Source organism: Bufo bufo, chromosome 11 (assembly GCF_905171765.1).
Source record: "Bufo bufo chromosome 11, aBufBuf1.1, whole genome shotgun sequence".
In the NCBI taxonomy this organism is placed as follows: domain Eukaryota; kingdom Metazoa; phylum Chordata; class Amphibia; order Anura; family Bufonidae; genus Bufo; species Bufo bufo.
The window spans coordinates 16,222,884-16,247,885 of record NC_053399.1 but is presented as its reverse complement, the minus strand read 5'-3'; the positions used below and the strand labels follow the sequence as shown (position 1 = coordinate 16,247,885).

Below are 25,002 nucleotides of genomic sequence, written 5' to 3'. Positions count from 1 at the left end.
CCAGATTAATGTTTGCAAATGCACACAGGAACAAAGACCTAAATTTTTGGAGACATGTCCTGTGGTCTGACGAAACTAAAATTGAACTTTTTGACCATAATGACCATCGTTACTTTTGGAGAAAAAAGGGAGAAGCTTGGAAGCCTAAGAACACCATCCCAACTGTGAAACACGGGGGCGGCAGTATCATGTTGTGGGGTTGTTTTGCTGTAGGAGGGACTGGTACACTTCACAAAATAGATGGCATCATGAGGAAAGAAGATTATGTGGAAATACTGAAGCAACATCTCAAGACATCAGCCAGGAAGTTAAAGCTTGGGCGGAAATGAGTCTTCCAAATGGACAATGGCCCGAAGCATACTGCCAAACTGGTTACAAAGTCGCTTAAGGATAACAAAGTCAATGTTTTGGAGCGGCCATCACAAAGCCCTAATCTCAATCCTATTGAAAATGTATGGGCAAAGCTGAAAAGGCAGGTGCGAGCAAGGCGTCCAACAAACATGGCTCAGTTACACCAGTTTTGTCAGGAAGAATGGGCCCAAATTCCGACCAACTATTGTGAGAAGCTTGTGGAAGGATATCCAAAACGTTTGACCCAAGTCATACAGTATAAGGGCAATGGTATCAAATACTAATGAAATGTATGTAAACTTTTGACTTTGCAGAAAGTCAAATAAGTGTCTTAAAACATTCTCTCTCTTTCATTATTTTGGCATTTGGCAAATGATAATAATTATGGTAATCCTAATTGATCAAAAACAGGAAAGATTTACTCTGATTTCATGTCAGATATTGAGAAAAACATGCATATGTGTCTTTTTGTATAGTGTATGTAAATTTCTGGTTTCAACTGTATATATATTAAAGGGATTGTGCCATCAGGACCACACTTTTCAAATAGAAACTTATCATCATCTAATCCCAACCATCAGCAGAAGGAGAGGCTTGTGTGGTCATTAACTTCTCCTGCAATGGCCACTACTGGAGAACTGTGGTATTACCTGCTGTGCATTTAAATCAATGAGCACCTATTTAACTCCTCTTGTACACAAACGTTGTGTGTCCGTGATCGTATTGCGGCCCGCATATGGCGGGTCCGCAATACACGGGCACCAGCCCATGTGCACTCTGCATCACGGATGCGGACCTATTCACTTGAATGGGTCCGCAATCACGGAGATGCAAAATGGAAGGACGGATCGGAACCCTATGGAAGCACTACGGAGTGCTTCCGTGGTGTTTCTGTCCGTGCCTCCGCCCTGCAAAAAAATAGAACTTGTTCAAGTTGAATGGGTCTCGATCTGTCCCGGCCGCCGCACGTCCCCAATGATGCACGGAACGGATGCACAACGTTTGTGTGCAAGAGGCTTAAGAAATGGACAGTCATGTTCTACCAGAACAAAAAGCACTCTTTGTTAGCACCTCTCCACGCTGGTTAATAAAAGGGGTTCTGGAACGGAGGACATTTCACAGTATAACAAGAGGGGAAAGGGATGCCATCACAATACATGGGTAACTCAATCATCTAAAATGGTATTAGGGTTGAATATATATATATATATATATATATATATACATACAGTGCTGCCCATAATTATTTATACCCCTGACACTTTTTGACTTAAAGTTACTTTTATTCAACCAGCAAGTAATTTTCTGAGGGGAAATGACATAGGTGTCTCCCAAAAGATAATAAGACAATGTACAAGAGGCATTATTGTGGGGAAAAAAAACATTTCTCAGCTTTTATTTACATTTGAGCAAAAAGTGTCCAGTCCAAAATTATTCCTACCCTTCTCAATAATCATTCAATAGAAAAGCCTTTATTGGCTATTACAGCAATCAAACGCTTCCTATAATTGCAGACCAGCTTTTTCATGTCTCCACAGGTATTTTTGTCCATTCATCTTTATCAATGAGCTCTAAATCTTTCAGGTTGGAGGGTCTTCTTGCCATCACCCTGATCTTTAGCTCCCTCCACAGATTCTCAATTGGATCCAAGTCTGGACTCTGGCTGGGCCACTCCAAAACGTTAATGTTGTTGTCTGCTAACCATTTCTTCACCACTTTTGCTGTGTGTTTTGGGTTATTGTCATGCTGAAATGTCCACTGGTGCCCAAGGCCAAGTTTCTCTGCAGACTCCCTCATGTTGTCGTTGAGAATCCTCATGTATTGCTCTTTTTTCAAGGTGCCGTTTAATGTGATTAGGTTCCCTGGTCCATTGGCTGAAAAACACCCCCAAAGCATTAGGTTCCCACCACCACGTTTGACAGTGGGGATGGTGTTCTTTGGGTTGAAGGCTTCTCCTTTTTTACACCAAATGAAGGAAACATCAATGTGACCAAACAATTCAAATTTAGTTTCATCTGACCATAACACAGAAGACCAGAAGTCTTCTTCTTTGTCCAGATGAGCTTTTGCAAAGGCCAAGCGAGCTTTTGTGTGCGAGAAGTGGCGTCTTCCTTGGTCTGCATCCGTGGAACCCAGCAGTGTGCAGTGTCCGTTGGATTGTTTGCTTTGAGACATTGCCACCAGCAGAGCTCAGATTCACCAGGATGGCCTTGGTGGTGATCCTTGGATTCTTTTTCACCTCTCTAACTATCCTCCTGGCCAGCACAGGTGTCACTTTTGGCTTCCGACCACGTCCTCTGAGATTTTCCACAGTGCGGAACATCTTGTATTTTTTGCTCAAATGTAAATAAAAGCTGAGAAATGTTTTTTTTTTTCCACAATAATGCCTCTTGTACATCGTTTTATATTCTTTTGGGAGACACCTATGTCATTTCCCGTCAAAAAATTACTTACTGGTTGAATAAAAGTAACTTTAAGTCAAAATTTGCCAGGGGTATGAATAATTATGGGCAGCACTGTATATATATATATATATATATATATATATATATTTATAATAAGTATTATTGTCTGTCTTACTATAAGCCCTATAGATATAGCCAGCTTGTAAATTAGTGACTTCGCTGTTAGGACATTCTGAAATCTGTTTGACTGTAATTATTCATTACAGAATCTTAATAATTGGCTTCAATTAAAAATTCAGAGTGAAACGCAGACAGACTGTAAAGCGCTAGATCCCTATGAATGCAGTGTGTTGCCATGGAGAAAAGTTTCCCATAGTTAATATTTAAACATTGGTCTGAAAACTTTAACAGAAAGAGAATTCACAATGGTCAGAAGTTTCTGGGAGAATGTGTGTATGATTTATACATAGATAGATTATATATACAGTACAGACCAAAAGTTTGGACACACCTTCTCATTCAAAGAGTTTTCTTTATTTTCATGACTATGAAGGCATCAAAACTATAAATTAACACATGTGGAATTATATACATAACAAACAAGTGTGAAACAACTGAAAATATGTCATATTCTAGGTTCTTCAAAGTAGCCACCTTTTGCTTTGATTACTGCTTTGCACACTCTTGGCATTCTCTTGATGAGCTTCAAGAGGTAGTCGCCTGAAATGGTCTTCCAACAGTCTTGAAGGAGTTCCCAGAGATGCTTAGCACTTGTTGGCCCTTTTGCCTTCACTCTGCGGTCCAGCTCACCCCAAACCATCTCGATTGGGTTCAGGTCCGGTGACTGTGGAGGCCAGGTCATCTGGCGCAGCACCCCATCACTCTCCTTCATGGTCAAATAGCCCTTACTTTCAAAGTTTTCCCAATTTTTCGGCTGACTGACTGACCTTCATTTCTTAAAGTAATGATGGCCACTCGTTTTTCTTTACTTAGCTGCTTTTTTCTTGCCATAATACACATTCTAACAGTCTATTCAGTAGGACTATCAGCTGTGTATCCACCTGACTTCTCCTCAACGCAACTGATGGTCCCAACCCCATTTATAAGGCAAGAAATCCAACTTATTAAACCTGACAGAGCACACCTGTGAAGTGAAAACCATTTCAGGGGACTACCTCTTGAAGCTCATCAAGAGAATGCCAAGAGTGTGCAAAGCAGTAATCAAAGCAAAAAGTGGCTACTTTGAAGAACCTAGAATATGACATATTTTAAGTTGTTTCATACTTGTGTGTTATGTATGTAATTCCACATGTGTTAATTCATAGTTTTGATGCCTTCAGTGTGAATCTACAATTTTCATAGTCATGAAAATAAAATAAAAAATTTGAATGAGAAGGTGTGTCCAAACTTTTGGTCTATACTGTATATATATATATATATATTACCTTGGTCTATCACATTCTGATTCATTTCTTAATGATAAAGAGCACCGCAAAGAGTCCCCCCCCCAAGGCCAGTCAACCAATTATGGCAAATTTCTCTTGAGACATTCCGATTCTCTTGTCCCTCTAGAAAGAGAACTAGCCTTCATGTTTCATTGTGAGAGGTGTAAGCTTTGTGGGATGTTGTAATTCTCTTATCTCACTTTTAGTTGACTGTTACTTTGGAGGCCTCTCTGGTTTATACAGTATGATGCTGAATTAAAAGGGTGAAATAAAATTGCTAAAGGTGTTTGTATTTGCTATACAGATGATGTATCCTCAGGTGAGTATGAAGGAGCTGTCCCACTGAGGTGAAAGTGGGACATAAGTATAACTACTTGCTACTGCACTGCAATTTGGTAAACAGTAAGGAAAACACAACATCCATAAGAGTGCTGCATTAATTCACACAGTGGATTGGCAGAGATGCTTTCCTGCCTTTTAAACATGCTTATGAAGCAAAGCTAGGAAAAGAGTTAAGCCAGACTCACATCTGTAGCTAGCTCTTTTAGGACAAAGGGCCATTATCAGATCAAGGCAGATGAGAACATCTTTTTTAGTTGCAAGGGCTTAAAGGGGTTGTCCGGGCACAGAACTTAACCCGGACATACCCATAATTTCACCCAGGCAGCCCCCCTGATGTTAGCATCGGAGCATTTTATGCTCCGATGCTCTCCTTTGCCCCGAGCTGAATCGCGCAGGGCAGGGGCTCTTCTATTTACAATAACACACTGCCGGGCGGAGGCTTCCCCCCAGCAGTGTTTTTGGTGATGTCACCGGTTCTGATGGGTGGGCTTTAGCGCTTCCCTAGCCGTTTAACAGGCTAGGGCAGCGCTAAAGCCCACCCATCAGTGCCTGTGACATCACCGGGCTTACTGTTGGGTGGAAGTCTCCACCTGGCAGCCCTAAGGAGAGCCCGGTTCATCACCAGAACTCAAAAAAATGCCTTTTCCCTGCGTGATTTAGCGCAGGGCAAAGGAGAGCATCGGAGCATGAACTGCTCCGATGCTCAAGTCAGGGGGGCTGCCTGGGTGAAAATGGGGATATGTCCGGGTTCAGCTCTAAACCTGGCAACTCCTTTAAGAGGTACCTCTTGGTGGGTACTATTTCTATTATGGAGACCAGTTGATATACGTGGTAATTATTGTAGGCTAGACAACTCCCCTCTTGATTTGTAGGGAAAGTATATGTAAATTATTATGTCCAACATCTGCTGGGATGATATAGGTTTAGGAAAGCTACTTTGAATATCTTTCCCAGAATCCCATAGGGGCATCAACTGGCCTACAATACCATGCACACGTACTCTGCATACTAGAGGTTCTCCATAATGAAAAAGAGTACTCCTTAGACAACGCATATATTGTTGAGAAACACACATTTGTATAAAAGTCTCTCTCTCTCTCTCTCTCTCTCTCTCTCTCTCTCTCTCTCTCTCTCTCTCTCTCTCTCTCTCTCTCTCTCTCTCTCTCTCTCTCTCTCTCTCTCTCTCTCTCTCTCTCTCTCTCTCTCTCTCAGAATCAGTTTGCTTATTCTTACAAGTGACTAAATAAATACAATTTATTTTAAAAGTTTGCAAATATTGTAAGTTTTTTCAGTTATTTTCCTTTACTTTTCTTTAGATTTGCAAAACATTATATTTAAAAATATTAATATATATAAAACTGTAATCTGACAGGAATATTACCAGATGGAAAGTATTCTAGTCTCTTTTTGGAAAATGTCAGCTTTCTCTCAACTTGTGAAAATCATTCCTTCAATCATCTGCCCAAACAATGGATTTATTGTAAATGACAAGCTTCTAAAAGTATCAAAATTCTTCAGAGTATAACATTATATTCCTGCAAGTGTATCTCATGGACGCCTCCTAATATAATTGCACCCCATTAAGAATAATAATTAAATTGACTTTAACAGCTTCCCTGCAGGCTAGGCTTTCACACTTCTCTCTCGATAATTTCCATCTCAGTTTCTAACCCACAATTTGTCGGTATGTGATGTTGCGTTGTGACACAGTTCACTGAGACATTCATCTTCGTAGAAAGGTTTTCATGACTTGTTGGGAAAAAATATATCAAAAGGGTTGTTGTAAATTTCAGTGCAGTCAATCACACGCCATTAAAATTTTGAGAAAAATATTCCAATATTGTATATAATTATTATATATAGTCAATGTCAGAGATACAAAAAGTTGTCAGGGGGACGATAGCAAAAGCTAAAATGATGGCTTGGTTTGCTGCCACCATGACCACTACCAGCCATTTTTCTGTACTGGTGGTAGGGGGCTGAGAGTGAAGTGAACAAGTCATGAGCCCCTTACCAACATCTATATCCATGATAGACTAGGTTTGGGTTACTAACTTGTATTTGGGGATTTTTTTTTTTTTTTGTTATTTCCATAAACATAAAGTGGTTCTCTTCTTTGGACAATTTTTACTTGTTAGATAAGACCCTAAACAAAAAGAATTCCTCCAGAGCAAGAGACACTCCTCTGAATAGAGGTCCCATCTCCTTGAAAAAACTTGACTTTGCACTACTCTGTTGGGAGTTGTTTATGCCATATGTGTCTATATGTGGCTGCCAAGTGCTTGTGATGTGCAATTCAGCCTGTCTAGAGTTTTGCTAAGATGTTAGCAACATAATGCATTGAATTGTTTCGTTGGAAGGTGGAGTCCTTAAAGGGGTTGTCAGGGCAGTGTTTTTTTTTTATTTTGTTCTTAAAAATAAATGAATAAATAAAATTTGGCCAAAACTGCATAAAGAAATGAACAAAGCATTATTAATCTCGACAATCACCCGGCATTCCCATTCTGACATTTCCTTAGTCTCCGCTGGCTTATATGTGCTTGTTCCTCTCAGTCAATCATGGGCCACAAAAACGACCTGTCTCAGCCAGTGATTGGTTGCTCAGTCATTTTCTGTGTGTCGAGTGGTGCCAGGAAGTAGGTAGAGACCAATAGGAACCAGTACGTAAGAACGTGAACTTTGGAGAATCGGTGAATATCACTTCTTTTTTTTATGCCATGTTGACACTTTAATTTTATATGCAAAATACAACTCTATTCTTTGAATATGCATATTCACCAAAAAATTATTAAAATGGACCCTCTATTTGGTGTTGGTTGCATTGGTATAAAATGTGTATAGTTCTGCAAAAGCGGGTGACGGTTGCAGGGTTTGTTTTTTTAACATTTTTTCTTATTTGTGTTGTATTATATATTTTTTTTTACTTAGCCATTTTTTATATATATTTTTAATATTCCTCTTAAGAGCTCATTTAAGGAATTCTGGGGGACATTGAAGCTTTTTTTTTTTCACTCTGCACTTTTCCACTCTAACTAGGACATCAAAAGGAGCCCCAAGTACAGAAAAAATAAACCTCCTCCTTGGGGGCAATTTCCAAATGCAGAGCTGAACTGGGTCTGCTATGTCCAAGACACCTGGCATAGTTACTTGGTTTGTTCTTTGCATAGTGCTCATTAAGTGCTATGTGTATAGGAAATTCTGTCTTCTCGTCAGGCACCCAACCAGCCAGAAGAAGGAGCTTTAATTGTAAGGTCCTTTAGATTAATAACCAATAGCCAAAGGCTATAAAGTTCAGTTTTTGGCCTATTATTTATTTGTTAAAATAAAATTTTTATTATGGTCCTGTTTACATTAAAATAAACAGAAAATGATGTGTGTTTGATTACAAACAAAGCCTAAGGTGATTCTAAAAAGTCGAAGAGCATTGGTGTTGTGCTTTTTGTTTCACTGTGTATCATTGATAGCTGGGATTGGGCTTCGTTCTGCATAAACGCAATAGAAGTGTTATTTTTCACACTAACTTTGCTCTGATATCTAAAGTATCAATATGTTAATGTATACATTACATGTTGCCACCATGTTTAAGGGAAGTAAGTAACTTATTATATTCTCAAAGTTCACACTGTTCGCATCAATTTCATCTATCAGGGGAAAGTTTATTTCTCAATTACACCACGCAACAAAAAAAAACTTTTCATCTGCTACTGGGCAAAAACCATTTGTCCTTTACTAAATCAAGTGTGCGGATTACAAATCCAAAGTCAGAATTGTTGTAACAAGTCACAAAATTTTGCTATGCATAAGTATGCCTAAATGAACTAAGCACTTGGAAAGCATTGAATAATTTTTAACAGAACGAGTTTTACTCCAACAATTCCCTGATCTACATCAAACTTTGCGTAGTAAACAGTGTATGAAAATGTAATGGTACAACTAAATTTAAAAAAGTCTTGTTTTTCAGTTTAAAAGTCTTACTTGAGCAAGGCCCAGTACTGTTAAAAGAGCTTCAGGCATCTGCTTTTGCGTTTGTAAATGGTCATATTTTCCCGTTGCAAAAACCAGCAGTAGTCCCCCATCAAGTTGGGATTCCAGCGGCCTTGATACCTGTTCTCCATTGTAGAAATATCTTTATGGAACCGCTCTCCATGTTCGTCACTTACGTGTCCCAAATAGGGTGGGAAAAAGTCAAGATGGGAATGTAAGAAAGGCACTTTCAATGACATTCGGCAGCCAAGTTGTTCATATGCTGTAAGTATGTTGTCTACTAATTTAGCAGAGTTTGCAGCTTGTCTGTTCCCAAAGAAGTTCTGCACTACTAGCACAAATGCATCCAAAGCTGCAAGACGCACTCGCTTTGTAAGATTCTTGTGCTGATTATAAGTAGTGTATTTGCCACATATGTAGCAGAAATTGTCTGGATCGTTAACACGTTTGCGTCTATCCATCTTAAGTTTCAAAACTGATAGCACTATAACAGATCACTTTATCAAAATCTGTCCAGCTTGCCTTATATACTTACTGCTGACATCAGCCTGAGTGCGTCCGAACAGGTCTGTACATGTCCTTTGGAATATATCTCCAATATAATGCATTAATATTATAACTAAATTGGCATTGCATGTATAACTTAACCCTTTAAGGTTCTCTGCCATACATGTACGGCGGACGTCCAGTCCCCAAACATGGCGTCAGCTCGCACGTGCAGCGGGCTCCATAGCTGCTGGGTTTCTGCTATTTTAAATAGCAGAAACTCACGTCACATGTATGCGATCAGCCATAAGGCTGATCGCATACATTTTCCATTTCAGATGCCGTGGTCAAATGTGACCACGGCATCTGCGCAGTCCGGAAGCGGAAGTCCGCCACCTCCGCTCTGGTCACAGCGTTCCCCGGCTGAGATCGGGGATCCTGTTACATTGATCTAATAGGCTGAAGCCTCAAGCAGGCTTCGGTGCCTATTAGATTACTATACCAATACAGGCCACTAGGTGGCAGCATTGTATTGGTATAGTGCAAATGAAGTGTTTAATAGTGTCTATATAGACATCAATGAACACAATAGGCAATCTTATGATTGCCAGTTATTGTCACCCAAGGTGACTAAAAAAAAAGTTTAAAAAAAAGTTAAAAAAATACTTAAACAATAAAATAAATAAACATCATGGGCATCGCCGTGTGTGAAAATGCCAATTCTATTAAAATATAACAATATTAATGACATACGGCAAATGGCATAACGGAAAAAAAACTAAAATTGCCAATTTGCAATTTTTTGTCACTTCAACTACCCAATAATTTGTTTAATAAAAAGTGATCAAAAAGTCTCACACACTTCAAATTGGTATCACTGAAAAGAACAGATCGTCCCGCAAAAAATTGATTCCTCACACAGCCAAGTACAAACGTAATTTTTTTTTCATTATTACAACGCAAGAAAAATTATACAAGTATGGTATAGTTGTAACCGTACTGACCTGAAGAATGAAGATAATAGGTCAATTTTACTGCATAGTCTACAGTGTAAAAAAAATAAAGATAAAAAACCTTTATCAGAATAGTTTTTTTCCCAATTCTATCCCATTTGGAAATCTTTTCCCGCTTCCTACTACATGCTATGCAACCGTAAATGGTGCCATTAGAAAGTACAACTTGTCCCACAAAAAATTAGCCCTCATAAGGCTATGTGAATGAAAAAAAAGTTAGGACTATGGGAAGGTAAAAAACGAAAACGCAAAATTGGAGATTCCAGGGTCCTTAAAGGGTTGAAATCTAGACGTGTCAGGCAAATTCCGAGTTCATATTTGGAATTAGCGCGCTCATTTTAGTATAAATCACATGTTTTTCTCTCAGTAGCAAAATCATTGTTGCGCGGTGTTAGCAGAAGTAGTTTTCTGTGACCTAGATAACTAAATTCCACCTTCTCCTACTGCCAGGTCTCGCCAGACAGATTAGCGCTAAATCACCTGCCGCTAAGTCTGTTTGTCCTCACAGGCTTTACATGTCTCTACTGCTTGTTAGTTGAAAGCAGGGAGACGTCTGCAGTACGGCTCCCTTACTCAATCACCAATGCGCTTCTAATCTAAAAACTAACTAGAGCTCCACCGACATGTTTCGCCACCAGTATCTTAGGGCGCGTCATAATTGCTTAAATGAGGAATCTTTTCTTGTAGAAAGCGAAGAATTATTGACCAGATTTCAGGAGCAGGGCTATCCTACACGCCCACTGAAAAAAGCTTTCAAGAGGCAAAGATAAAAAAAAAACAAGAAGACCTATTGGAATAAAAACAGAGAAAATAATAAAAACAGACAAAATTATTAGATGTATCAGAACATATGATAGTTACACAAAAGAAACATGTAACATTTTGAGAAGACACTGGGACATCTTACAGTCCGATAGGGATTTAAAAACAGTTCTCAGTTTACATCCGAGTATAACCTACCGAAGAGGGAGGAATCTAAAGGACTATTTGGTTCTCAGTCATTACCAGGAACAATCCCTTGCCTCATCCACATAGAGGGATAATCCAAAGGGATCAGCACCATGTGGGGACTGTTCCTTCTGTAAATTTATTTTAAAAACACAATTTTTCACAAATCCTAGTGATGGAAAGAAGTATGAAATTAGACAACTGATAACCTGCAAAACCAAGGGGCTGATTTATATTGCGAAGTGTACCTGCCCTAAATAATATGTAGGGAAAACAACATCAGAACTAAGACGACAGATATCTGGCCACCTTAGTAGTCTTGATCGAGCACCGAAGTGCTCGGGTGCTCGAGTAGAACACTTTGAGATGTTCGGGTGCTCTACAATGGAAGTCAACGGGAGAACCCGAGCATTTAACCAGGCACCCCCTGCTCTGAAGAGGGGAGGGTGCCTGGTTCATAAAAAATCGTCAGAAATTGATGGAAACACCACTGAAATGGTTCGGGAAAAGCACGGGGAGGATGTCTGGATGCATCTTGGACTCCCAGGTCGCTGCTGAGAAGGATGTTGTCCGAGTAGTACGCCACTTTTACAGACTGACAATAATACGCACCAAACCAAAGATAAAATCGATTTTAGAGGAAACATTCTTTCCTGTATATTTACTTGTATATAAAGTGCAAGTTCTGCCAAAAATTACAAGGAAGAGGCACTCCGATACACCCTTTATTACACATAAAAGAGGGCATCATACACAGCCTTGAAAAATTATGATTGATGGCCTGCTGGTGACCCTCAAAAACATTAGAAGCAAAGGCCTGCTGGTGACACTCGAAAACAGTGGTCCCCAACCTTTTTTGCACTAAGGACCAGTTTCATGCAAGGCAATTTTCCCAGGCACCAAGTGGGGTGGGGGGTTCTGGGGCGGGGCTTAGGCGGGTGCTGGTCGGTGCTCACTGATTAACGTGCATAACAAAACACAAGGTGCATATTAAAATATATAACACTATATAACGATGGGATTAATGGCATCAGGTACATGCTGGAGTAACTTTCTGTTAATATGAGGCACATTGTTTTATCAATTTGGACCTGCATGTGCCTCACATTAATAGTAAGTAACCTCATCATGTGTACCTCACATTAATGGTTAACCCAATGTTGCCCATTATTTGATGAGGTGCCTGGGGCACTTACTTTTAATGTGAGGTACATGGGGGTACTAATGTAATAGCACCATGTACCTCAGATTAATAATAGGTGACCCCATCTTCTCAAATTATGGCTACTGGCAACATTGCGGTTAATGAGTCACATTAACCCCAAATCTTGCTGGCTGATACATGTTTTTTGCCTGCCTTTATTTTGAGGCAGGCTAATAATCTTGCAGTGTGTGGGACAGGGTGCTTTTCAGAGCACTAATGGCTGGGGACTGGAGAACACAAGACTCAGGAGGAGGAGGAGGCTGCCGCTGCTGCCGTTCGCCGAGCACATTAGCTGAGACGGCGCAGCGGTAAACCCTCTCCCGTCACTCCTCCTACTTTAATATTAGCCACACATTCATTGGTGTTTTATTGGGCCCTTTGGCGGCCGCGTCATGGGAGGGATGCGGAGGGAGGGAGATGTCTCCGCTCCTCTCTCCTCTGCGGCCTGGCAAACAATCTTTCAGGGTCCGGTCCTGGGCCACGGCCCAGCGGTTGGGGACCGCTGCTCTGAAACATTAGGGGTGAGGGCCTGCTGCTTATCTGACCATTTAAAAAATTACGGGTGAGGGTCTGCCGCTGAGCTGACCATCTAAACTAAAAGGCTGTGGACCTGTGCTCTTGTGGTGTGACCCGTTCCGACCACCTATTAGGGTGCTTTGATGCCATGTGGCGGATCAAGCTGGTGGTGGTGAGGTTGCTAGTGTTTACTCCCCCATCTCATTTTGGTACAGCATAGGTTGCAAATGACAATTCTTTTATCGTCCCCAAAAAATAAAATGGCATTTACAAAATGATCCAAACATATGGGGAATGTAAAGTAATAACTATTTTTGGAGTTATTACTATGTATTATAAAAGTAGAGAAATTGAAATTTGCGAATTTTTTTTTTTTTTTTTGTAAATTTGGTATTTTTTTATAAATAAAAATGAAATTGATTGACTCAATTTTACCAGTGTCATGAAGTACAATATGTGACAAGAAAAAAACCTCAGAATGGCCTGTTTAAGCAGAAGCGTTTTAAAGTTATTGCCACATAAAGAGACATTTGTCCGATTTGCTAAAAATGGCCTGGTCCTGAAAGGGTTAACACTTTGCAATGCCAAACATAACTGAAAATACCTAAACCAAGATAAATTAATTATATTCTCTCTTTGTTCTAACTCCAAAAAATAAAGTATTTCCCCATTCCTCGCTACCTATTTATGCAACATAAAAAATATTATTTCTCTGCCAATACTGATCCCGTGCCAATTCATCCAAAACCTGTAAGTAGTGATTATGTCAAAGGGGCGTACGACCCAAAGATCCCTGTGATGAATATCGCACCTCGCTGCTGCCGGACGTCAACTACGTAGAGCCAGCGAGATACAATATGGTCACTGGATACCAAGGCGTGACGTTACGCCCTCCTGGAGGAGCAGGTAAGGTCAGCTTGATACAGTTTTCACAGACTCCTCCTGTCCATGCTGGCACAGAGAGGCAACAAGCTGAGAGAGCCTGGTCACTGCCCCAGTAAAACAGTGCTTCCTTAGCCCGGGTATACTGCCACCAGCTTCTCGTTTGATATAAGCCTGGTCCACTAACGGAATTATATAGGGTGAGAAACCAACCCGCAGTAGCGTATAACTAGGCCGAAACACGGAGGTGGGGATTCGTGATCGAGATACAAGATAGCACAAGATTAAATTATATATTTAATCACCTTAAGGGCTCACTAGAAATAACACTATACGCACAAAGAATATATACAGTGGTCTGAGGTACAAATGGCGTGGTACAAACAGGGTTAAGCAGAACAAAAGTCAGCTTACCAGGTAAAGGAGTCCTTTGGGTTGTGATGAGATCTTAGTTGTAGTCACGTAGGGGCACTGATGTCAGCTGGTTGCAGGTCCCTCTAAACACATGGCACGATGTGACATCCCTTCAGAAAAAGACTAGCCCGCTTGCTGGCACAAGCCTTTTAACCTGTAGCCAGCACATAAGCCACAAAACCGATTAGGGCTCATGGCTCCAGAATGTCGCAGGAAGGTGGTTCTGGGACCAATAGATCCGCCTGGGTTCAGGCTACCAGTAGAGTCCAAGCATGGTACCGTTATTTGGTTTCTGTAGAGAGATATGTATATCTCCCCTCCCTGGCATCCCACCACCAAACTATGACCACGGGCTTGTTCATCGTGGCCACAGGGACACAAATATGCATCTGGTTTATGTTTGTGATGGATGGGCAATTCATAATTCCTTATGAATCGCCGATTCCATGATGTCTGATAATGTTCATTGAACTGGGGTATGGCCTAGACCCCTGCAGAGAGGTTTTTCATGTTCCATTAGCTGGGTTCCTGGCTGGCTGAATGGAGGTGAGAAATTGTAAACAAAGGTAGCATGTTTACCTTACTGGAATCCGGCCAAATATCTAATATACAAGGGAGTTATAGAGAGGCTGGGAAATTGTTTAGCAAGTCCTTGCATACTATTAGGGGCTGGTTGGAAATAAAGGGGTTGTGAGGAATATGGATTATTATTTTGTCAGCCATGTTCCCACACCAGCCATCTTATGTCAGATAGCAGAGGTATTGAACTCCACAGGGGGGCCCTGCTTCAAAGCCCAGCCAAATGGCAGAAGTTCTCTGCTAGTTTAAAGAATTTATCCTCAATTCATATTTGGGAATTTCTCTGAATGTATAGGAACTGGGGTAGAATCACCATCTTAATAAGGCCTCTTGCACAAAAGTTTTTTTTTTTTCCACTTACGCTCCATTTTTTGCGTTCCGTATACGGACCGTATACGAACCGTATACAGAACCATTCATTTCAATGGATCCGCAAAAAAAAAAACAGATGGTACTCCGTATGCCTTCCGTTTCCATATTTCCATTTTTCCGTTCCGTTCAAAGATGGAACATGTCCTATTATTGTCCGCATAACGGACAAGCATAGTACTGCTCTATCAGGGGCCAGCTGTTCCGTTCCGCAAAAAACGGAATGCACACGGACGTCATCCGTATTTTCTGCAGATCCGTTTTTTGCGAACCGCAAAATACTGAAAAAGCCATACGGTCGTGTGCAAGAGGCCTAAGGGATATTCTATCATCTCTAGATAGAGGAGGTCTGAGCTACGCCGTTATTTTGGCTCTCGTTTTAGTTATCAATAAACATATTGATACTTTAGATATCAGAGCAAAGTTAGTGTGAAAAATAACACTTCTATTGCGTTTATGCAGAATGAAGCCCAATCCCAGCTATCAATGATATACAGTGAAACAAAAAGCACAACACCAATGCTCTTTGATTTTTTTAAATCACCTTAGGCTACTTTCACACCAGCGTTTCGGTGTCCACCTGTGAGATCCGTTTCAAGGCTCTCACAAGCGGCCCAAAACGGATCAGTTTAGCCCCAATGCTTTCTGAATGGATGTGGATCCGTTCAGAATGCCTCAGTTTGGCTCCGTTCCGCCTCCATTCCGCTCTGGAGGCGGACACCAAAACGCTGCTTGCAGCATTTTGGTGTCCACCTGGCTGTGCGGAACCAAACGGATCCGTCCTGACTTACAATGTAAGTCAATGGGGACGGATCCGTTTGACGTTGACACAATATGGTGCAATTGCAAACGGATCCGTCCCCCATTGACTTTCAATGTAAAGTCAGGACGGATCCGTCTGACTAACAATTAGATTTAGACTTTTTTTTTTTTACATAGAATGCAGACGGATCCATTCTGAACGGATACCATCGTTTGCATTTATAGGTGCGGATCCGTCTGTGCAGATACCAGACGGATCCGCACCTAACGCAGGTGTGAAAGTGGCCTTAGGCTTTTTGTAAAAAGTTTGTAAATAAACACACATCATTTTCTGTTTATTTATTTTTTTAAACAGGACCATAATAAAAGTTATATTTTAACAAATAAATAATAGGCCAAAAACTGAACTTTATAGCCTTTGGCTATTGGTTATTTATATTTACAAATATGTTCTGGGCCAAAAAGGGTTTTTGTTTATAAATATATTCCTTTAGATTAAAGTACAGCACCAGGCGCCATATGTATGTATGGCTCTTGGTTCTCAAGAATTTAAAATTTAATTTTTTTAAATTGTTTTATTGTTTTTACTTGTTGTTCCTCTCACTTTTATTTCATTTCTGTATCCTAAATTCCTCCGAAAAGATAAAAAAAGACAATAAAAAATGTAAATAAAAAATGTATGTAACGGACAACCCTAATGGCAAATCTCTCTGTTTCCTTGCAGGCTTTTTAACCTGATCTACAATGGAAAAACTGTTCGGTTATCTGTTGTTCATTGGCATGGCGGTGAGAGCTGAGATCTGTCCTAAGCGCTGTGCCTGTCAGAATCTATCTCCAAATCTCGCAACCTTGTGTGATAAGAAAGGGTTGCTCTTCATCCCACCGAACATCAACCGAAAAACCGTTGAATTAAGGCTAGCAGATAATTTTGTTACCAATATAAAACGGAAAGATTTTGCAAACATGACAAGTCTGGTGGAACTGACTCTGTCCAGGAATACAATAAGTTACATCACACCTCATTCTTTCGCTGACTTGCGCAATTTAAGAGCATTGCATTTAAACAGCAATCGATTGACTAAAGTCACCAATGACATCTTTGCCGGGCTTTCCAATCTCCACCATTTGATACTTAACAATAACCAACTGATATTAATTTCACCAACCGCCTTTGATGATGTTTTAGCCTTGGAGGAACTTGATTTATCTTATAATAACCTGGAGACCATACCTTGGGAGGCAGTGGAAAAAATGGTCAGCTTGCACACTCTTAGTCTTGATCACAACATGATTGAGCACATCCCAAAGGGAACTTTTTCCCATCTTCACAAGCTAAATAGATTAGATGTAACATCTAACAAACTGCAAAAATTACCACCGGACCCCTTGTTTCAGAGAGCACAGGTGCTAGCAACCTCAGGGATGATAAACCCTTCCATGTTTGCGTTAAGTTTTGGTGGAAACCCCTTACATTGCAACTGTGAATTGCTATGGCTGAGGCGCCTTATGAGAGAGGACGACTTGGAGACATGCGCGTCCCCACCCCTCCTTTCGGGACGTTATTTCTGGTCCATCACAGAAGAAGACTTCTTATGTGAGCCACCACTTATCACAAGGTATACACCAGATGTGGAAGTCCTGGAAGGTCAAAGAGCAGTCTTAAAATGCAAAGCCCTTGGAGACCCTGAACCTGCAGTTCACTGGATATCCCCCGAAGGAAAGTTAATATCCAACGGAACAAGGATTTTGGTTTACGACAATGGAACCCTAGACATTGTTATAACTACAGTCAAAGATGGAGGCCCATTTGCATGCATAGCTTCTAATCCTGCTGGAGAGACAACAAAAACAATCAATCTTCACATAATCAAACTCCCTCACTTAGTGAATAGTACAAACCACATTCACGAGCCAGATCCTGGATCATCAGACATATCGACGTCTACTAAATCTGGTTCCAATTCAAGTAGCAGCAATGGAGATACAAAACTGAGCCAAGACAAGAAGGTGGTGGTGGCAGAAGCAACGTCATCGACGGCACTCATTAAATTCAATTTTCAAAGAAATATCCCTGGAATACGAATGTTTCAGATACAATACAATGGCACATACGATGACTCCCTCGTCTACAGGTAGAGTACATAACATTGTCATTTCATACAATATTCTCGATGATCAAAGCTTTGTCAAAAATAGCTATTATCAGCAGAAATGGTAGCAGAAGGTAAATGTCCTTCAGAATTAGATGTCATTAAAGATTTAGAATAGTCGGGGTCAGATGTATATCAGATTCTTGATCAGATTTGATATTCAGAAGAGTAAGTGCAATGATGATTGCATCTCATGTATGTCTAGAGATGTTGCTCTAAAATCCCAGATCTACATGTGAAATGTCTGCACTCCAGGCGGATATCATGCTCTCTACTGTCAGCTTAGACCACAATATTAACTATGTTTTTTACATTCTCCTGTTTGCAGGTTTATATACTAGTTCTTTATATCCACACAAATGAAATTATGATGTATTTATGATTAGCTACAGTATATACACTACATAAAATATCAATACTGTCATCCCCTTTGGCCCCTCTAAGCTATTAAATAGTCAATTTCATATTATAACACACTGGTTTATGTAGAGTATGCACATCTACTGGAGATTATGGCCCTTTTGAATAATCATAACATTCCTTAGGTTTTGTTTGTTATATAATATTACATTATTATTATTATTATTATTAATATTAATATTATTATTATTATTTATTATTTATTAAGACTAGATATTTGGGGCAGGATTACAGTTAGTATCTATCTATCTATCTATCTATCTATCATCATATTCAACTGCAGATTACAATAGAGCGGCTGTATACATCTCATGAATATTTATCTATATAAGAATAGATATGGGATTATATAAGATAGATAGATAGATAGATAGATAATAGATAGATAATAGATAGCTAGATAATAGATAGATAGATATTAGGCAGATAGATAAATAGATAGATGATATGAGCAAGGGTGGATTGAAAGAAGTCATCCATGCTAACTTCTTTCAGCCACATCTCGTCTCTCTAGAGTTTACCCCACAGACATCTTAGATTCCTCAATTTTCCATCATCCTCTCCCTTCTTGTGCCCCAACAGTATCAATCCAATACTGTCCCCGAAGTGCTCTCAGATGCCCACAAACACTATACTGTAGAAATAATAGTGCCATACAGATAATCTCCCCATAGTACCATTACTCCCAATAGTCCTACAGATAGTAATTCTCTCCCAGAGTGCCTTAATTTGTAATAGTGCCTCCTGCATTGCATCTAAAAGATGCATTATGTTAATGTTCCCCATTTGTAGTAGTGCCTTCTATTGTACCCACTAATTGTAATGCCCCCCACCATACCCCCAGTAGTAATAATGCACCCATAGTGCCCCCAGTAGTAATAAAGTCCATCTATAGTATCTACACCAGGGATGCTTAACCTGCGGCCCTCCAGCTGTTGTAAAACGACAACTCCCACAATGCCCTGCTGTAGGTTGATAGCTGTAGGCTGTCCGAGAATGCTGGGAGTTGTAGTTTTGCAACAGCTGGAGGGCCTCAGGTTGAGAATGCCTGGTCTAAAGTAATCATAAACACCCCTATAGTGCCCTTAACAGTTATAATCCTGCTATAGCACCCCCAGTAGTTACAATGCCCTCTATAGAGCTACCAGTAGTATTGATAGGCTTTAGGGTATCCATGTGTAGATAGATATATAGATAATAGATAGATAGATAGATAGATAGATAGATAGATAGATAGATAGATAGATAGGAGATAGATAGATAGATAAATAGATAGGAGATAGATAATAGATAGATAGAAGATAGATAGATGATAGATAGATAGATAGATAGATAGATATGAGATAGATAGATAATAGCTAGATAGATAATAGATAGATAGATAGATAGATAGATAGATAGATGATAGATAGATGATAGATAGATAATAGATAGATAGATAGATAGATAGATAGATAGATAGATAGATAGATAGATAGATAGATAATAGATAGATAGATAGATAGATAGATAGATAATAGATAGATAGATAGATAGATAGATAATAGATAGATAGATAATAGATAGATAGATAGATAGATAGATAGATAGATAGATAGATAGATAGATATGAGATAGATAGATAGATAGATAGATAGATAATAGATAGATGATAGATAGATAGATAGATAGATAATAGATAGATAGATAATAGATAGATAGATAGATAATAGATAGATAGATAGATAATAGATAGATAATAGATAGATAGATAGATAGATAGATAGATGATAGATAATAGATAGATAGATAGATAGATAATAGATAGATAGATAGATAGATAGATGATAGATAGATAATAGATAGGAGATTATAGAAATGATTTTGCAGCTTTATTACTCTAAGAACCTCCTCTTGATTTCTGGTTCAGGTGACAATATTTGCCGTCTCTGTAGATGTGGAGGACTCTGCGTTCTCCGGACTCTGCAGTCGGCTCTGCCTGACTCATTGTAATCTGCTACGTCTGCAGCGAAAGTGCCTATTGATTTGTTTCTCAGAGGATCCGATGTACAGCGCTGTTTATCATCCCGAAGGCAAATACCCAAGCCCAGCAGCACTGCAGGGAGCAGGAATAATTGCATGGGATGTGGGTAAACATATTTATGGGATGGATTATCACATCCACGCATTGTGTAGGGCTGTTTTTGCCTTCAGTGATTTGCAATTTAATATTTTTTACACATCTGGTCCAGTTTAACCTATTTTTAGAAAGATCTGATTAGTAATGCAGGTTTGGACCAGTAATATTATGGCTTCCTTCAAACTGCATTCTGCATCTCTGCTGTCTGTACAGAGCCAATCCAGCTGTGGGATGAGCAGGGGAGTCACTTGGCTGCTGTAGACTATAGCGGTGGGAGCGAGAAGGCGCTAAACTGCTTCAACTTCTTGCCATAATACTGTTATAGTGCTAAAGCAGAGGTCAGCAACCTCCGGCGCTCCAGCTCTTGTTAAACTACAACTCCCAGCATGCTCCATTCACTTTCATGGAAGTTTCGAGAACAGCTGGGCAAGAATGCATAATGGGAATTGTAGTTTCACAGCAGTTGGACTGCTGGCAGTTGCTCACTCTTGAACTAAAGGAAGCTGCTTTTTCATATTGTTCCTGTCACGAGTTGGAGGTCCCAGGAGAGACCACCGCGTCATCAAGCAATAAACAAACGGAAATCAGGTACAGACACACAAGAGTTTATGGCACAAACAAAAAACCAGGGAAGGCAGCACAGACAAAACATGAGCTCTATGTACCGTCAGCACAGTGGGAGAAAACCCACACTGCGCCACTCTCTAGTAATACTCCAGAGGGGCGTGACTAAGCAACTCCTGGTATTCACTAGGGCCCCAGATGGTAGGGTTAGACTTTGCAGCAGGAAGTTGCCAGGGTCCACTCTGGAGCGTAAACTAGACAGTGACAGCAGGAACGAATGGACAACAGGTACCAGAAGGTACCGACGGCACATAGGCATACATAACAGACAGGCAAATACAAACAGGGCAACTAATAACACAAGCAGGAGTACATAGCAAGGAAACAGGAGTGACAATGAGCAGAGAAGGACTTTCTCCACCAGTAGTAAACTGCATGGCCTTGCGCATTGCACTCTGCTGCAAAGAAAGGTGCAGCAAAGGCTTGCTGAACAGAGACATATAACATAACAAACATAACTGGCAGAACAGATAACAGAAACATAGGAAAGAGGACATCAAAGAGGACGGGAATGAACAAGTAGGAAACCCACAGAGCACAGACAGACAGACACGGATCCCATTAGTCAGCAGCATGGGAGAGTGAGTACAAACAGGAGCAGGACAAGACAACACACACCAGGAGAGCTGACACAGAACTGAGGAAACCTCAGCCTTATATACAGGTTCCATGGGTGCAGCAGAGAGGCCACACCCATGGAGCAGACAGATAGGATTAACTCCTAATAGACACACAGGGGAGTTAACCCATAAAGAACCACAAATGATACAGAACGAAACTTCAGCGAGGAGCGCCGAATGAGCAAGGACGGAAGGTCACAGTCAGAGGTAACGACTGTGACAGTTCCCATGCAATTTAATACTAGTTGCATGCATTTGGTTCCCCCTAGTGGTGGCTGCAGACATCCAGAATAAAAAAAATTAATAAGTCATTAAAACACAGTTTTTTTTTTCAAATAAAGCAGCACAGAAAGGTTGCATATGGCTAGCTCTCAGTAAAGGATAGCACTAATTTAAAATTTTCCAAGGGGCCTTTGAATACACAATGATAGGCTCTTATATGGCGGTGGGTTTGCACTAGCATGCATTTAACTTGAGGATTCCTTTAACAACAGGTCATACAGTCTGGGCTCTAGACCAGTGGAATGTGTGCTGTTTATGGCACTATTACTGTTAGGGACACTATTTGCTCAGCTCAATTATTTTTGAGGGTCATGTGTGCCAGTAATTATTGAAGGGGAACTATCTGTAGGGTAATAGTATTTTCAGGGACTATCTGTTTCTGCAGTATAAAATTAGGGAGCACGGCGGGCACAGTATTGGGGGTGGCAGGATGGGGTGTTCAGAAGGAAGGAGGATGATGGAAAAGTTGGAAACTAAGATGTCTGTGTCACAAAATCTGCAGAGATGAGACATGGTGAAAGGAAGTCCTGTTGGTCTAGACCAAATTGATGCGCCATTTTCTGTCAAATCTGAAGGAACTGCTGACAGAGGCTTAGAACGAAGCCTAAGAGAATAGCCATATTTTTTTTTTTTTTACATTTATCACTGTTCGATTCCTTGAGGGTACTCGGTCTGCCCTTCTTGTCACTAGGGGATACTAGGTGTGAAAATGTTTAGAAGCACTGCCCTAGACCTCTTAACCACCTCCGGACCGCCTAACGCAGATTCGCGTTCCGGAGGTGGCAGCGCTGCGCACAGTCACGCATATACGCGTCATCTCGCGAGACGCGAGATTTCGCTCCAAGCCGGCCCGCGCATGCGCATCGCGGGGCGGCAAACGTTAAAGAACAAGTTCGTCACCAGCCTGCCAGCAACGATCATTGGCTGGCAGGCTGGCGATTTTTAAAAAATCCAATCACAAGCCATATAACAGATCATATTAGTAAATATGATCTGTTATATGGCTTCTCTGCTCCTGTGCTGGTCCTTTTCGTCGGTTGGATCCAGCACAGGAGCAGACTGAACTGTGAGTAGCACCAACACTACACCTTAGCCCCAGATCACCCCCCTGCACCCCAATTAACCCTTTGATCACCCCTTTGATCGCCCCTGTCAATCACCAGTGAAAGGAAAAAAAGTGATCAGTGTAAACTGTCACTTTTTTTTTTTCACTAGTATTGGCTGTTAGGTTTTAGGGATAGTTTAGGCCCCTTGGTTAGGTAGTTAGCGTCAGTTAGCGCCCACCCCACCGCACCGCAGTCACTTTTATTCGCTGAATAGCGTATCGCTAATCAGCATTTGTACTTTTATAGTATCTGTAAGTGATCAAAACTGATCACGGTCAGATCTATAATAGTATTAGTGTCACTTTAGTTCGCCCTCCACCCAAAACGCAGTGTTTGCCCGATCAGGCCTGATCGGGCAAACACTGCGTTCACCCACGCCCGCCCCACCGCAGTGACAAAAAATATATATTTTTTGATCACTGCACATTCATTTTACACGCACTGCGGCGATAAAAAAATCTGTTTTGATATTTTTTATCAACCGCAGCGGCCTCCGGTACTTCGCTAGCCTCCCCTTTGTAAGACAGGCTTGCTTTTTTTCTTGGGTAGTCTCAGGGAATACCCCTAAATTTAGTAGTCCAAAATGTCAAACAGGGGGTATTCTTCTGAAGAGGCCTACAGGATTCTGACCCAGTCGGATGAGGAGTGGGAACCCTCATCTGATGAATCTAGCGGGTCAGAATATGAACCTGTGGAAAGCAGTGGCTCTCTGACCCAAAGTTCGGACGAGGAGGTGGAGGTCCCTGGCAGCACCAGGCGTACCCGGCCCCATGTCGCTAGACCACAGGTTATGCAGGATCCGCTTCAAGAGCAGCAGAGTGGGGCTGTCGCTGCCGGATCACGTGGTGAGGCATACACCAGCAGCGCAGCCCTCCCTGGACCTAGTACCAGCACTGCCGTACAACATGGTGACGTGGCGAGCACCAGAAGGGCAGTTGAAGCTGGTACGGTGGCACGTGCACTAGTTACCCCGTCGCAGCCACCGCAAAGACAGGCCCGTAGAGCCCCTAGAATCCCTGAGGTGCTGGCAAACCCTGATTGCCAGTCACCAACTTCAGCCGCACCTGTAGTTCCCCCTTTCACCGCCCAGTCTGGAGTTCGGGTTGAGACGGCTCAAATCGGTTCGGCCCTGGGATTTTTTGAGCTGTTCTTGACTGCGGAGCTCTTGGACTTAGTCGTGGCAGAGACCAACCAGTATGCCACACAATTTATATCCGCCAACCCGGGAAGCTTTTATGCCCAGCCTTTCCGGTGGAAACCAGTCCAAGTTTCCGAAATTAAATTTTTTTTGGGCCTTCTCCTCAACATGGGCCTGACAAAAAAGCATGAATTGCGGTCATATTGGTCAACGCACCCGATTCATCACATGCCCATGTTCTCTGCTGCTATGTCCAGGGCACGATTTGAGGCCATCCTCCGTTTCCTGCATTTTAGCGATAACACCACCTCCCGTCCCAGAGGCCACCCAGCTTTTGACCGGCTCCACAAAATTCGGCCCCTCATAGACCATTTCAACCAGAAATTTGCAGATTTGTATACCCCCGAGCAAAACATCTGCGTAGACGAGTCCCTAATACATTTTACCGGGCGCCTTGGCTTCAAACAGTACATCCCAAGCAAGCGTGCCCGGTATGGGGTCAAATTGTATAAGCTCTGTGAAAGGGCCACAGGCTATACCCACAAATTTCGTGTCTATGAGGGAAAAGATCAGACCCTGGAGCCGGTCGGTTGCCCTGACTACCTGGGGAGCAGTGGGAAGACAGTCTGGGACTTGGTGTCACCCTTATTCGGCAAGGGGTACCATCTTTATGTGGACAATTTTTACACAAGTGTGGCCCTCTTTAGGCATTTGTTTCTAGAACGGATTTGCGCCTGTGGCACCGCGCGAACTAGTCGCGTGGGCTTCCCCCAACGGCTTGTAACCACCCGTCTTGCAAGGGGGGAGAGGGCTGCCTTGTGTAACGAAGAACTGCTCGCGGTG

At 41.4% G+C, this 25,002-nt stretch overlaps 1 protein-coding gene across 1 annotated transcript in view; it reads left to right on the top strand.

Annotated features, from left to right (window-relative positions):
• Positions 1-25,002, top strand: part of LRFN5 (leucine rich repeat and fibronectin type III domain containing 5) — a 93,460-nt gene that overhangs the window by 51,442 nt on the left and 17,016 nt on the right. The window contains exon 2 of the mRNA XM_040411855.1: positions 16,425-17,832. Within this exon, the coding sequence (XP_040267789.1) occupies positions 16,445-17,832 (1,388 nt within the window). The 5' untranslated portion in view covers positions 16,425-16,444. The remainder of the gene's footprint in view (positions 1-16,424; positions 17,833-25,002) is intronic.